The sequence below is a fragment of the Cricetulus griseus genome, chromosome 5, assembly GCF_003668045.3.
Source record: "Cricetulus griseus strain 17A/GY chromosome 5, alternate assembly CriGri-PICRH-1.0, whole genome shotgun sequence".
Taxonomy (NCBI): Eukaryota; Metazoa; Chordata; class Mammalia; order Rodentia; family Cricetidae; genus Cricetulus; species Cricetulus griseus.
The window spans coordinates 177,565,865-177,580,498 of record NC_048598.1 but is presented as its reverse complement, the minus strand read 5'-3'; the positions used below and the strand labels follow the sequence as shown (position 1 = coordinate 177,580,498).

At 41.9% G+C, this 14,634-nt stretch overlaps 1 pseudogene and 1 gene segment (V, D, J or C); both read left to right on the top strand.

The window, feature by feature from the left end:
- Window positions 1–2,684: 2,684 nt before the first annotated feature.
- Window positions 2,685–5,547, top strand: LOC113838411. The segment is given in 4 exon segments: window positions 2,685–2,727; window positions 2,810–3,108; window positions 4,431–4,491; window positions 5,417–5,547. Coding segments are annotated over 4 exon segments (534 nt in total).
- Window positions 5,548–12,231: 6,684 nt separating this feature from the next.
- Window positions 12,232–12,765, top strand: LOC113838412 (annotated as a pseudogene).
- The last annotated feature ends 1,869 nt before the right edge of the window (window positions 12,766–14,634 follow it).

The following is a 14,634-nucleotide window of genomic DNA, read 5'->3' as shown; positions in this document are numbered from 1 at the left end:
TGTAAGAGTAGAGTTCATGCCATTAGGAAAACTAGGTAATCATTCCCCTGTTCCCTGAAATTGGAATCTCTTGACACAGGTTCTAGATTGATATTGATTGGCATTTACTGGACATTGGTGTATGGTGCACAATACACCTCCCACATACACAATATTTCTCTTCTAAGAGGCAGAAAGGACCACTTATGACTTCTGTTGATTCAATGCATTATTATAACTTTGACATATCTGAACCTGATTATTTCTGTCTAAGAATGCTGATTTTGGTTTTGTATTCTTTTTTACTTAGGAGAATGTACATACCTTGACTGTGCAAAAAGAGAATATCTAAAACAGAAATAATTCTGTCTTGATATCATGGCAACAATCTGACAATTTATATTAAGAGAACAATAATAAGAACAATCATCAAAGTGGATTCTCTGACTTAAACATCTTTACTCATATAAAGTCAACAAGCTGCCTAAACCAAACTTGTTGCTAGCAAATCCAATTTCCTTTCCATGTGACCTGTCTCCTCTCACATACATGAGCATCCTCAGGTTGAGAGCTGATTCGTTTGTCTGTTTTCCTGCCAGTGTGTTTATTTTCCTCCTGGAATTTCTTCTCAAAGTTCCTCCTTATCCCTCCTTAACCTCTGGGCCATTTCTAGCAGATAACATGGTACTCAGGATTGTTTCCAGCAACAGGCAAGGGTGAACAAAATTCCTTTGTCCTCAAAGGCATAGTGCCCTCTAGTCTTTGGAAGGTAAAGTGTTTATGACATCATGAACTCTCTTGCTCAAATAGAAATCTTCCTGTCAGCATAGAAAGGAAAGAAAGATCCCACATCTGTGAATTTCAGGGATACTTCAACAGAAAAATTAACAGTGATATGAATAATGGGTTGTTGTTAGAATTGAACTTGCTGGACTCATACAAGTTTAATAGGACTGACATTTGTGGGGACACACTGGATTTCTCAGGAGAGGTAAAGCTTCCAGTCTCCACAGAACTCCTTCTTATAGCTGCCCTGATGCCTAGTCACACAAGATTCCTAGGACATCCTTCCTGAGCTGTGCATGAGTGGAGACATTACAAATCTGTCTACAAACATTTCAGAGCAATCCCTCCCTGGGAATGAGTTTAATCTACTGGAGACCATGTGCTGTCAAAGTCAACACAGTGTGACACAATCTGATATTTAGTATTATGATTTTCAAATGACATTAAATTTTTGTGATCAATAACTTTGTTAAATATTGTTGCTTGAGACAGTCAAAAGGAAAACCTAAATAAATGAGTTATGCAGAGCCTGAGGAACTGGTGAATAGCGACCAGCAAAGGCGTTTCCTGACTCTACTCAAGAGTTTATTTTTCTCAGTTAACCACATACAAGCCCCAAGTGACCATCTCCTATGACAGCTAGAAACCTCCCTTAGAAGGATACAAGGTCAGTTAGTTCGTGGAATCTATGTCACTCTCCTCGGAATGCTACAATACCAGAAATGCCCAGTTCAAAGGCTCTCTCAACCACCATGAAGACAATTTATCTCACAGTAGAATCAATTTCTGTAATGAAAAAGTAGGAACTGCATGGTTTTATAGCACTTGGGGTTCTAGAGTGCACAGAAGTGCACATGTAACCTAAACGCTATTTCCATTTGTAACATTATCCACATGAAAAATGAGATTTCTCTAAAGGAGTCTACCCGAGGAAATCAAACACTCCTAAGCATAGGCTGAGGTCCATTAGCTGATGTCATCAGGAATCCAATCAAATGCATTCAGGAGGTTCCCTGTCTCAAGATACCACCTGGCTTTATTGATATTTTATACATTTATTTATTTATCTCTTATTTTGCCCTACACTTCTTTTGACTATAGTACAGCTTCTAAGTTTGTGTTTTTATGGGATTGCTGAGTATGTAAATCAGGAGGTCTCTGCAACCATAACTCTTTCTTGTGCCATTTCTTGGGCTCTTTTCCTTCAGTTTTTGTTTTGTTTAGTCTTGTACTAACATATTAATTTTTATATCATTTTAGTTGATTTAATATTATTCACTAGATAGATGTCTGTTGTCAAAAGGGAGCAAGGTTGTGTACAATGATGGGGAGGACTTGGGAGTTGAGGAGGAGGAGGGAGTGTGGGATGCAGCTGACTCTATCAGCAGGTGTTTCCTCTACATTCCACAGTCTGGAGGGAGCGAGAAGTAGGTGTGGACCCTGTGCTACAACAACATGACAGCGAGCAAAATTCATGAGAAAGATGGAAACCCATCATATGTGTGGAGAAGGGAAGAAAAACTTGAGCTGTGTGGGTTTCCTAATCAGAAACAAGGAACTCAGGAAACCAAGAGGCTAAAAAAAGGTTAGCACCTAATATTTAAAAATATAGGAGAGAAGAATTTGGTGGGGACATTGGGATAGGAAGTGGACGTCATGTCAGGATGTGTTTCCTGTGATCCTTGAGTGCCAAAGCTCTCTTCTTCCAGACTCACAGTGTAGGAAGTCAGGGAAAATAATGGCCATGTTGTAATAACAAAATGGAGTGGTATGAACCCTTCTCATTTATAAAGACTAAGCTGACTCCCCACATGCAAATGCATCTTCGAGCTCTAAGTTAAATCCCCTCCTGGGCTGTGGGAGCTCACATCTCTCTCACAGGAGGCTGACCTCTGAGAAAAGGGGGTGTAGCCTAGAAGATGAGAATGTTGGGTCTTCTGTACCTGGTGACAGCCCTTCCTGGTGAGTGTGACCATTTCATACATGTGTCCATGAGGGGATGTGACAACATGTGATTGACAGAATTGACTCTTCCTGTCTGCAGGTGTCCTGTCCCAGATCCAGCTTCAGGAGTCAGGACCTGGCCTGGTGAAGCCCTCACAGTCGCTGTCCCTCACTTGCTCTGTCACTGGTTTCTCCATCACAAGGGGTTATGACTGGAGTTGGATCAGGCAGCTCCCAGGGAAGAAGCTGGAGTGGATGGGGTGCATAAATTATATTGGTGGCACCGACTACAACCCATCCCTCAAGAGCCGCATCTCCATCACCAGAGGCACATCCAAGAACCAGTTCTTCCTGCAGCTGAACTCTGTGACCACTGAGGACACAGCCACATATTACTGTGCAAGAGGCACAGTGAGGGGACTTCAGCATGAGCCCAGACAAAAACCTCCCTGCAGAGGAGCTCTGGGCCAGCAGGGGGCGCTCAGCACACACGAAGCCCAGGAGCTCTAAGACTTCAGAGCAGCGAAATAAAAACACCTGGTATCCTGTATCTTTGCTTCCTACTCCCTAAGCCCAGAGAAGACAGTTTTTTTTCTCTCTCTCTTTGAGAATGAAATGTTATCTTCATTTAATATCATATTTTTTCCTTCTCACTGTCTTACTGGAGACAGAGTGCATAGTACTATTTCTTGACTTTTTGGTTTTGTTGCTAGCACATAAGAGCTGAGCCTTCTCTCCTGTCTTAGGAATATATTTTTTATAAAATCATCTTTTTGAAAGTTAGCTGACCTTGGCATTGGAGTACTTGTCCCATTACATATTAATTCTATGTTTCATTCGTCATTCCTTCCACTCTCAGATACAAGTGCACATCACAGCACTTCCTAGATTGCCAGTGTGGACACTGCAGATACTGCCACATACTACTGTGCTCAGAGAACACACAGAGACACAACTTTGGCTGACAGCTGTACAGTATCACAGGCTGGTTCTCAGATCTGTCACAGCGTTGGGAGAGGGCAAACATTTCCTCCTAGCCTCTGTGGTTTCCTCTCCATTCTGAGTTTCATATCCTTGGCTTCCTGTTATACAAACGAGGCCCCTTTTAATAATTGTTCAGATATGAAAATCTGTCTGTTGTATTTTATGAAGACTAAGAGTTTGTGGTCCCTAATCCAGGTGGTTCCACTAAATCTTCACGGATTAATCTTTGGAGATGATAGCAATTTATTGCTCTACACAGTTATCATTCACTAAGCTTATAACAAATACATCCAAGTCTTTGAAAGTCTTTAGCAGCCATGAGCTGCATCTAAGTAGGTGGAGGCTGAAATTAGGGTAAATCTTTATAGAAAGAGAAGAGAACCGCCTGAAGACAGAGACAGCATCTTCCATTCAGAAAGGTTTAAGGCAAAGAGACCACTCCATCACCCTTAAGTCTTTACATGCAAACATGCAGCTTTGATGATAGAAATGATAAATTAGAAAAGAAGATGGAATCACAGTCTACCGTTTCTGAAATTGTGGTTCTTTCTCAAGTGTGAAAACATTTTGTAGAGATGCCAAGTGATCTGTAGGTAGCAGGCTGAGATTCATCCTCTCCCTGGTGTTGTAAGGCTTTGTGTCCCAAAGGCAGCGCCAAGAATTGACAAATGACCTTATAAACAGTGTCCAACAATTGTGCTGCTAACTCATTTCCCCATGAGTGGCTAATGATACAGATAGATGCGACAACACCTAAAGAAACGACTGTGGTTTATGAAGATCTTCTAAACAATTCAGGTACAGCTTACCTTTGTCCTCAAATTATCACTCACGGTCACCAGGCAGACAATGAAGAAGAGAAAGAGGTCCCATTATGAGAGGACTGTGAGACCACAGACAAACTTACATAAACAGGTTCCTAAGACCAGCAGGGGGCGCTGCAGACCCACCAATCCCTAAGAAGTAAAGGGCAGTAGAAGTAGAACAGGAAGTTGTGCACTGAGATTTCAAGGGACTGTGTGGATTTCATTGTCAACATCACGCATGCAGTGATCATTGTGTAGTTGGCATGTGAGATCTCCATGCTCTACACTGGAGAGGTTCTTTGTTAACCAGAACCAGTGTGTGAACCCACCAAATGCCACATTGAATTCCTATTGCCATTGTAGAGGTACAAACCATTTATAAGCATAGATTAAATAATTGTGGGCCTCAGGACCCTGAGAAACATTTTGGGAAAAAATGTCCCAAGGCTTGAAAGCTGATTTCAGGGGTGTCCTTAGTCCTGCTGACCACTCACTGGTATGGCAAAGACAGCAGTTTCCAATGCTCTGTGCTATTGTCTTATTGGGCCAGGATGATCTCAATGGACTTCTCATCATCATATATATGGGTGACCCTAAGGTGGTTCAGGTGCTCCTTGAACCATTAAATAAATGGTGTTTCTGCATTACAAACCTGGATGTGGTGAACTGACTCTCAGTGGGATGGAAGAGCTCTGTGTGAACAGTGCCAGGATGGAGCACAAAATGATTTCTTCAGACAGATTTGAACCTCAGACCTCCTGACCTCGATGTCTAACACAGAAGTTAGGCACTGAGGTCTGAAGGTCTTCCTGATCTGTTTCAAACAGGATCAGCTCTGATCTAATAACTACCCTCCCTCATGAATATGTAAATTGCAGGTTCTGGTTGTAAGTAAATAATGTCCCCATGCCCTACAGCAGCAGGCTATTACCCCATTGCCCCCAGTCCAGAGCAGTTGAACACAGCCTACATGGAGCTCAGAAGCCTGACATCTGAGGACTCTGCTGTCTACTACTGTGCAAGGCACAGAGCCACAGCTCCCATCTAGTGTGTGTCAGAAACTCTGAAGAAAGAGGAAGCTGAAGAGCAACCTGAAGACTTGCTCAAAATTGTGGTTATGTTTTGATGAAAATAAAAACAGAACTAAGAATTAATTCTCTTTGCACAACAAATGTCCCGAGGCACCCTGAATGCAAGAATCAGGGAGCCTGCAGTTTAAAATTAGTAATGTTGATCCATATATTTCCATGGCGATGTCAATGTGAGCATGTGTGTCTAAAATAGCATCAATTATCTTGGAGGAGAAGATTTGTTTGATCACCTCAGAAATCATTATCTCATTCTCAGAAGATGACCATAATCACTGTTGAATTACTATAAACAAAATGAATGTATCAATTCAGTTTGGATCCATGAAATTTGAGTGATAGGGTCACAGATTAACCACTGATCATTGACTCCACACTCATAGCCTTTCCCTGTCTTTATACAGTCCTCTGTAATCACAGCCTGGTGCAGAGCACTTACCCACTGTGACCTAAGACCATTTCCTACAGTGATTGGAATACATGGTTGCCACAGGTATCAGTACTTCTTGGAAGGCTATTCAGTTGAATAAGTATCTAAGTAATGAGAAACATGGAGACATTTGGCACATGTGGTCTCTGGAGACTGTCGTTGGGAAGTGCAGCTGAGAACAGTGACTTGTTCTGCCTGTTCCTCTACCACAGATTTCTTCTCCATGAGAAATATGAAAGCCATCAATCGATGGATGGTATCCATCTGAGCGATGAGGTTTTGTCAGTGTGAATACTCTTGTCCAATTCTAATTGTAACCTATGCAACTGATGCTGAATTAAAAGTAGTGCATGAAATAACAGTGAGTTTACAAAGCACCCTCCTGTCTTCCTCCAACTGCAAAGTGGGATTGATGAACACATTGAAAATTTTTGAAGTTCCTCATGCAGAAATGAATGTATTCTGCAATTACACTAATTTCAGTAGTTAATATGACTGCAAGAATTTAAGTGAAGGACTATTCAGGTAGCAGTTTGAGAATTCTACTGGAATCACCTCACCATCTTATCCTTCAAGGAAGAGACCTCAGGCTTTCAAGCTAGTGATGATTCTGGGGAATATGAGGAAACATTCAGTACAGGTTGGTGAGTCATGGCATCATCAATGGAGACTTCTCATGATGTCAGACTTCATATTTACCATATTACTGTCCTCCTTCTGTGATGACACCGGCCTTTCCAAGAACACCTAGTGTCTGTGATTTCACAACATAGTTCACTGTCAGTGAAGAAATATCTGGTTATTTCTCTAATTGGTGAATCTTAGAATTTGTCAAATCCTATTTTCTTCCAACTCTTAAGCCGACCCTAGGCAAGACATATAATGTCTTGATTAAGTGAAGTCTCTTGACAGCAGATAGGCAGTATCTACACCCTATATTTGACTCTGTGTTTTTTTTAACTTTAGAGCCTCATAAGCAATGAATTTAATTTTTGTAGATGCCCATCAATGTGGAAACTCTTTCTCATGAGTGTTCTCGTAGAATTGCACATTTTTGATGATTTTCAGTGATTTATTTGATATCAGGCATCTCATCCATAAGAACTTAAAGATTGGGTTCAACTCTAATAAGCCTTCACAGACATTTTCCTTGATATGTACAGTCAAAGTGTTTCATCAGGAGACATGCTCCTCTCACAATGCTGACCCATGATGTAATGGAGGAACGGAGTGTAGAAGTCATCTGTAACCATCTCCAAACATAACTTGCAGAGTAGACACTCCAGACATCTCCAGAAACAGACTCTACTGCTTCTTGTTTCAGATGAGATATCTGATCACTGAGGACAACAAAGTGTCTCAATCTGTTGGAGAGTTAGAATGAGACATTGTGATCCATGTTCCTTATATAATCCTGTCTGCAAAGGGACTCAGGGATAGTGCAAGCAGCACTTGGGACATTCAGGGGTTCATTAATATCAAATATAGCTCAGGAATGGAAGAAACTGTTGGGAGTTTATGATTAGTGAAAGAGGTCCAGGCAGAGAAGTGAGAAATAATTCTCAGAGTGACGTTTGGCTGAGAATGCTAGGAATCAATGTGTGCATATTTTCAATGAAAACCCTACACAGTTTCACACACATTGCACCAGCTCAGCACACATTGTGACACATTAGTCTACCTCAGGAGAGGACGCTCACACCATCTCTCCTCCATCCCACAGAGTCCAGACTTTTGTGAATTAATTCCATTGTGAGAGGAGGTTGTCTCTGTGAACCCACACAGAGGAAGAAGGCAAAGACTCCTGTACGTTGTCACCATGAGAGCCTTCAGCAGAGAACCATAATGGATTATGAAGTGAAACCTTATTATAGAAATTGCCCAGATCAGAGCAGAAGAAGCTGAAATTCCAGGGTGAGCCCATCCAGCACCCTAAATTGTAGGGATAAATATTCTTTAAGGGGGTGTTGGCTAGAGAGTGTTGCCCTATGAGCAGAAAATTTTTAGGACATCATACCTTTTCTGACCAATGATAGAAGAGAAGCCATGCAACTGACTGGTTCCAGATGCTTCTCTCTGGTAATGTTAAGCACAACTGATTCATGATCCTGAAGTTAGGAAAAAAACTTAAGAATAGCCTGTCTTTCAGTAGCACAAATATTTGATTTTATTTGTGCAGTTACACTTCTGATATTTAAACAGACATACACACAAAATTCTGTGAGTGATCTTGGCTTCCCTCATTCCTGGAAGCACCTTTTAAACGCATCCTCCATTGTAGAAAGTGCTGCAATTTTGGGAGCATGGGGAAGGGGAGAGGAAGCTAGGAGAAAGAGAAGGGGAGAATAGGAGGAGTGAGGGGACATGCGGGAGCAGGAAGGTTGAGTTGGGGAAAGAATAGAAGAAAACAAGAAAGGAGATACCATAATTGAGGGAGACATTTTAGGTTTATAGAGAAATCAGGCACTAGGGGAAAGGTATGAAGATTTATAAAGTTGACACCAACTAACAATCTAAGCATTTGAGGAAAGGCTACCTTAAATGCCCTCCCCTGATAATGAGATTGATGATTGTGTTATATGCCATCCTATAGCCTACATCCAGCAGCTGGTGGAAGTAGAAGCAGACACCACAACTTATCAGTGAACTGAGTTGGAATCCAGTTCCAGAGAAGAACGAGTGATGGGCAAAGGGTACAGACCAGGCTGGTGAAACCCACAGAAACAGCTGACCTGAACAACGTGGAGCTCTTAGTTCCCAGACTGATAGCTGGTATACCAGCATGGGAATGATCTGGACCCCAGGAACATGGGTTTCAGTGAGGAAACCTAGGAAATCTTCAGAACCTCCTTAGTATTTCAGTTCTTATCCCTAGCATAGGTGTGGACTTTGGGAGCCCATTCCATATTGAGGAATACTTTTGAGGCAACACACATAGGGGGTGGGCGTACACCCCATCCCAAAGGATATAACAGACTCTGAAGACCGGCTATGTAAGACCTCACTCTCCCTGGGGAGCAGAAAGGGTATGTGATAGGTCGGGTTTTAGTTGGTGGTGGTGGTAGGGGAGGAGGAGAGGGAGGGGGAACTAGGTTTGACATGTAAAACAATCTTGTTTCTAATTCAAATAAAAAATGAAAGAAAGAAAGATTGTCCTGAATAAGAAAAAGAAGAGAGAAAGAAAGAAAGAAAGAAAGAAAGAAAGAAAGAAAGAAAGAAAGCTGTAATAAACATCAATGGGCAAATATTTCTGAGTTTGTTCCCTTTAGGTCAATTGAGTGAGTTTTTTGTATGCAACATTCTTGAATGGCAAATATTATTTCTATATATCAGAAAGGATGGTGTAAATTCTCAAATTTTATTAGATTTTGAAATCTGCAGTCATTACCATCATCCCCACAAACACCTCATGTAAATCAATCTGATAACCTTGTCACAAAGCAGAGCAAGTGCTTCAGCCCTGAAATCCACTGAGAGCTTATGTCCTAAAGTTTCACTCAGAGCATCTGCAGAGACCTGAAGGAAGGGGTAAGGAGGTCTTTCCACAGACAGGTTTAGGAGTTGGACCTCTGCATCATTTACCTGACCTCTGTGACCAGAGACACATCCTCCAGCACAGCCTACATGGAGCTCAGCAGCCTGACATCTGAGGACTCTGCAGTCTATTACTGTGCGAGAGACACAGTGTTGCAGCAACATCCTGAGTGTGTCAGAAACCCTGGAGGGGCAGGAAGCTTCCCTGGGACTAGTTGACAGAGGAGATCAGACTACAGACTAGCTCAGAAACAATCATATGATTGGCGATTTTCTTTCCTCCTACTCACAGTCCTGTCTTTGTCATCTTTTCCAAGTTGCAGCTGTAAAGAAATTGGTGTTGAATGAAGTCCTGTGACCATCTCCATCTACATGTCCCTTCTGTAAGGAAAGACCAAGAGGAAATTCTGATAATACATAGTGACAAAGATACCCCTGGATTCTAGGAGAGAAGAACTGTGGTAGGAGTAGCTTTGAATAAAATAGAACATGAATTTTACAAGGAAAGTACAAATAAACAACATGTGATGAAACCAAACCCTTCTCATAGTCTTAAGAGTTAAGAACCCGAATGTGTGTTTTTATTTCATGCTGTGTTGTGTGTTAGCATCTACTCAATGATCTCTGTTTGCCAGGCTCCAGGGAAGGAGCTGGAGTGGGTCTCAGTGGTTGCTGATGGTAACAGTGAACATTACCCAGACTCTGAAGGACATACTCACTGATTCCTGAGACAAGTCCAACAACACTGTCTATCTCCAAAGAACATTTGAGATTTGAGGACACTCCTGTGTATTGCTGTGCTAGAGTCACAGAGTGGGGACATCCATGTGAGCTCTGACATAAACCGTCCACTGATTGGCTCTCTGGTTTGTGTTTGCATTGAAGACATCAGCTTTCAGCTTTATGCTCTTGCCACCACTTGGTCCACAAAGAAGCCTCCTTATAGACCCAGTTAGCACTAAGACTGGGGAGGGTTTCTTCTTAAGTCCAGAATCACCATTCACCATCCGCAGAAACCTGGAGTCTACACCAAGAACAGTGAGGAGGAAGAATAGACAGGAAGTACCAGGAGGGAGGGACAGAGGAAGTGAGGAGGGGCTGGGAGGGCACAGCATTTTGGGACATGGGTGGGTAGGAATACAATACATTGTATGGCAAATTCTTTTAAAAAAGAGAAAAAATAAAATATATTAAAAACCATAGGACTGGAAAAATTTATTTTCTTAGTTGGGATTTGAGAGACAAACATTCAGGAAACAAATTTCTTGCCAAGGATATGTCAGCCCTTAGTTCATCAGGAGCCTCATTTGATTCAAGTCATCACTGCATACAAAGCACAGTCCTGGATCATCAGGTGTCTGGGCTGAGGACAAGGTTCTCTCTATAGAATAGCTGGGCACCAGGACCCTGAAATCAGCTGGGGAAACATCAACTGAAAATTCCCCTAGTCCTTTGTTCTTATCACTTCTCTGGTGAAGTGAAATCTATCATTTTGTTTCTTAGAGTCATTTCTAGGGTTATTAAATTGATATATTCAAATGCTTTCAACTCCGCAGAGACATGATGAGGCCAATCTAGACCTGCAGGTTCATTTTTATGTGCACATGGTTTCCTTCCACTCTGTTACACATCTGTCATAATCATCCCTGGAGAATTGTCCAGCTGTTCCTGTGAGAAGAAAATCAATGATAAGGCAACACCTACTGTGCACAGGGGCAGAGACCTCAAAGGGAGCCAGGCAGCAGAAGTCCATATCCACACTGTGGACCCTGGTGAGTCGTACACATCAGCTGGACTCTGGTTCAGGAGCAAATCCAGATAAGATCAACCTGATGCAAAGGAAATACAGGTCCTCAGGCAATGCTGGCATCTCAGACACTCAGGGCCTCAAGGAGCAGGTGCCAACAAGGGACAGCAAGGGAGGTTACTGCATCCACCCTGAGGTTCCTCCTTTCACTTTCCCACATATAACCCCATGATATATACGAAACCTATAAGAGAAATGATTATCATTTAAGGGCTGATGCATAAATGACTTCAAATCACCAGCTCAGTGCATTTAGTTGCTTTAATGAGGTCCCTTTACCAGAGAATGCCACAAAAACAATAATGCTACAATCCACCAACCCTCTTAACTATAACAAGCACAGTTTCTCTAACAGTAGATTTAATTACTCTGTTGCACAATTAAGACCCAACTCTCCCTTCTAATAAGAGGTGGATATTCCAAGGGTCCACATGAGACTGATCCCACAGCCACCAAGGACGTCCTACATTCTCAGGAAAATTGAAGAGCTAGGAGGACAAACAACCTTGGAACTGGAGATGAGGTAACAGGCTCCTCTCCTTCCTGAGGCTCATGCACTCTTTACTGCCTTTCCTAACAGATATTATACAGAAAGCACAATGAAAATAAATTAATGCTGCTAAAATATTTATTACAAATACAATATGAGTAACATTTTAATGAAATCATGGTCCTCACTACTTCATTGTCTGTCAGACAATTGCACCATTAACTGATGCCTCTAAGACTCACACAAACCAGAGAGTAATATATAGCAGGGAGATATGCAAATAAAGCCTCCCTATGCTCATGAAAACCAGCCCTACCCTGACCCCGAAGGTCAGGCAGAGGACTCTAGCCCTGTCTTCACATTCAGTGAGCAGCATTGAAACCATGACAATCAACATGAGGTTGGGACTGCACTGGGTTTTCTTTGTTGCTCTTCTAAAAGGTAGCTAACAAGGGATACTGAGTGTGTGAGGAGACATGAGTGAGAGAGACAGTAGACTTTGTGACAGTTTCTTCATCAGGATCCTCTCTGTTTGCAGGTGTCCACTGTGAGGTGCAGCTGGTTGAGTCTGGTGGAGGATTAGTGAAGCCTCAGTGGTCATTGAAATTCTACTGTGCGGCCTCTGGATTCACCTTCAGTAATGCTGCCATGAACTGGGTCCGCCAGGCTCCAGAAAGGGGCCTGGAGTGGGTTGCTTGCATAGGCACTAAAGTTATAATTATGGAACCTATTACGTGGATTCAGTGAAAGACAGATACACCGTCTCCAGAGAAGATTCAAAAGCATGGCAAATGAACAGCCTGAGAACTGAGGACACGGCCACTTATTACTGTACAAGGAACACAGTGAGGAGTCTTGGGTGTGAGCCCAAAGGAAAACCTCCCTGCCAGAATCCCATAGCCAAAAGGGGGCCTTAAACACACATTAGGCCCAGGTTCAGACATAATTGTTTTTTTTTCTTGGTGCTCTCTCTACCTGCTGGTTTTCTGGGAGATCCTTTTATAATTATACACTTTAGGAAGTGATAATGCCTCTAACAATCACAAATTCTGTTTTGACTGACATACATTTTGTTTGTTTTTCCAGACAGGGTTTCTCTGTATTTTTTGGAGCCTGTCCTTGAACTTGCTCTGTACACCAGGCTGGCCTTGAACTTACAGAGATCTGCCTGCCTCAGCCCATAGAATGCTTGGATTAAAGGCGTGTGTCACCAATGCCAGGCTTGACTAACATTTTTAAAACAATATGTCACCTATTCCTACCTCAACAAAATGCAGAAAGTGTCTATGAGGGAAGAGTGATTCTCTGAGGGCACCAGTTTCAGTGCCTACCTCCGTTGACTTGTTTCTTTAATGAAGAAAAACAAAGACAATCTGTGTCAATACATTATTTTACAACTTGGCCCCTTCTCAGATAACATTTGAGACAGAGCAATGGGATTCCACACTGGGACTGTTAAAGACCAGTTCATGTCATCAGGATGCCTGTGTGTTTACTTCCCTGTTTCCTGAAGCTGGAATGTGTTTGTAACCTAGACATCAGCGACTGTATGGTGCAGAATACACTCCATACATCTAATATACAAACATACACTTTTTTGTTAAATGCAACAAGGCCAAATTATGACTTCTCTTGATTCTTGACTCTGTTATAACTTTGACCTGTCTGATTCCAAACTTTTCTTTCTTTGTATGTTTTTATTGTGTGTGTGTGTGTGTGTGTGTGTGTTGTGTGTGTGTGAGTGTATGTGTGTGTTGTGTGTGTGTGTGTGTGTGAGAGAGAGAGAGAGAGAGAGAGAGAGAAAGAGAGAGAGAGAGAGAGAGGAAGAGGAGGAGAGAGAGAGTGTGTGATTGTGTGACTGGGTGTGCTTAAATATTGCCACTGATAGCCTGGATTCAATATGACTACTTTAATTAAAACAATAATAAAAAGTAATAATACAGTGTGTGACATGAAAAATATAAGACCCAGACACTGATATTGGGGTTGAAGTTTGAGGTTAAAGATCAGAGAAGCAAAACATCTGACCACTACCTCTTGCCACTACCTATGCTCAGACCAAAGGGTAATCCTCAAACTGTTCCAGACTTCCCTGATACTCTGATTCACTCCAACTCCTATGGTCTCATCAACGTGGCCAAACAATAATCCTCACACTGAATGACCCTACAATAGATATCTGTCAAATCCTGGAATTAGAGGCATGAACTCTGATTCACTGTGTTGTTGCTAGGGGTGACTTTGGACTCAGAGATCCATCTCCTAATCCTGAGTCCTGGGATTAAATGTGTGTGCCACCACTGTCGAGTTTCTAGAGCTAACTAATGAGGCTGGCTTTGCACAATGTTTACCAGTGGCTATTTTAGATAAAAAACAATATATCGCCACAACAGTTGGTAGTGGGATTCTCTGGTGGGTAAAGATTTATTTATTTATTTATTTATTTATTTATTTATTTATTTATTTATTTATTCATTCATTCATTCATTCATTCCATTCAGCCGTTTGTTAGTTGGTTTAGTAACTCCGAACACCACTAAGTAATAGTATAAACAAGACCCTGGGTTGAAAAACCCAATATGCTCCCCATTTGACCTGGGTCTTCTCACATACATGAACACTCTCAGGTTAAGCGTTGATTGGAATTTCTTACCAGCACTCAGGGGAATTTACTCTCATACTTCATCATTATCCCTCCTTATCCTCTGGGCCTTTTCCCAAAGATCACATGATACTCAGGCAGTGTCTTTTGCACCAAGGAATTGTGAACAGAAATTCCTTGACCT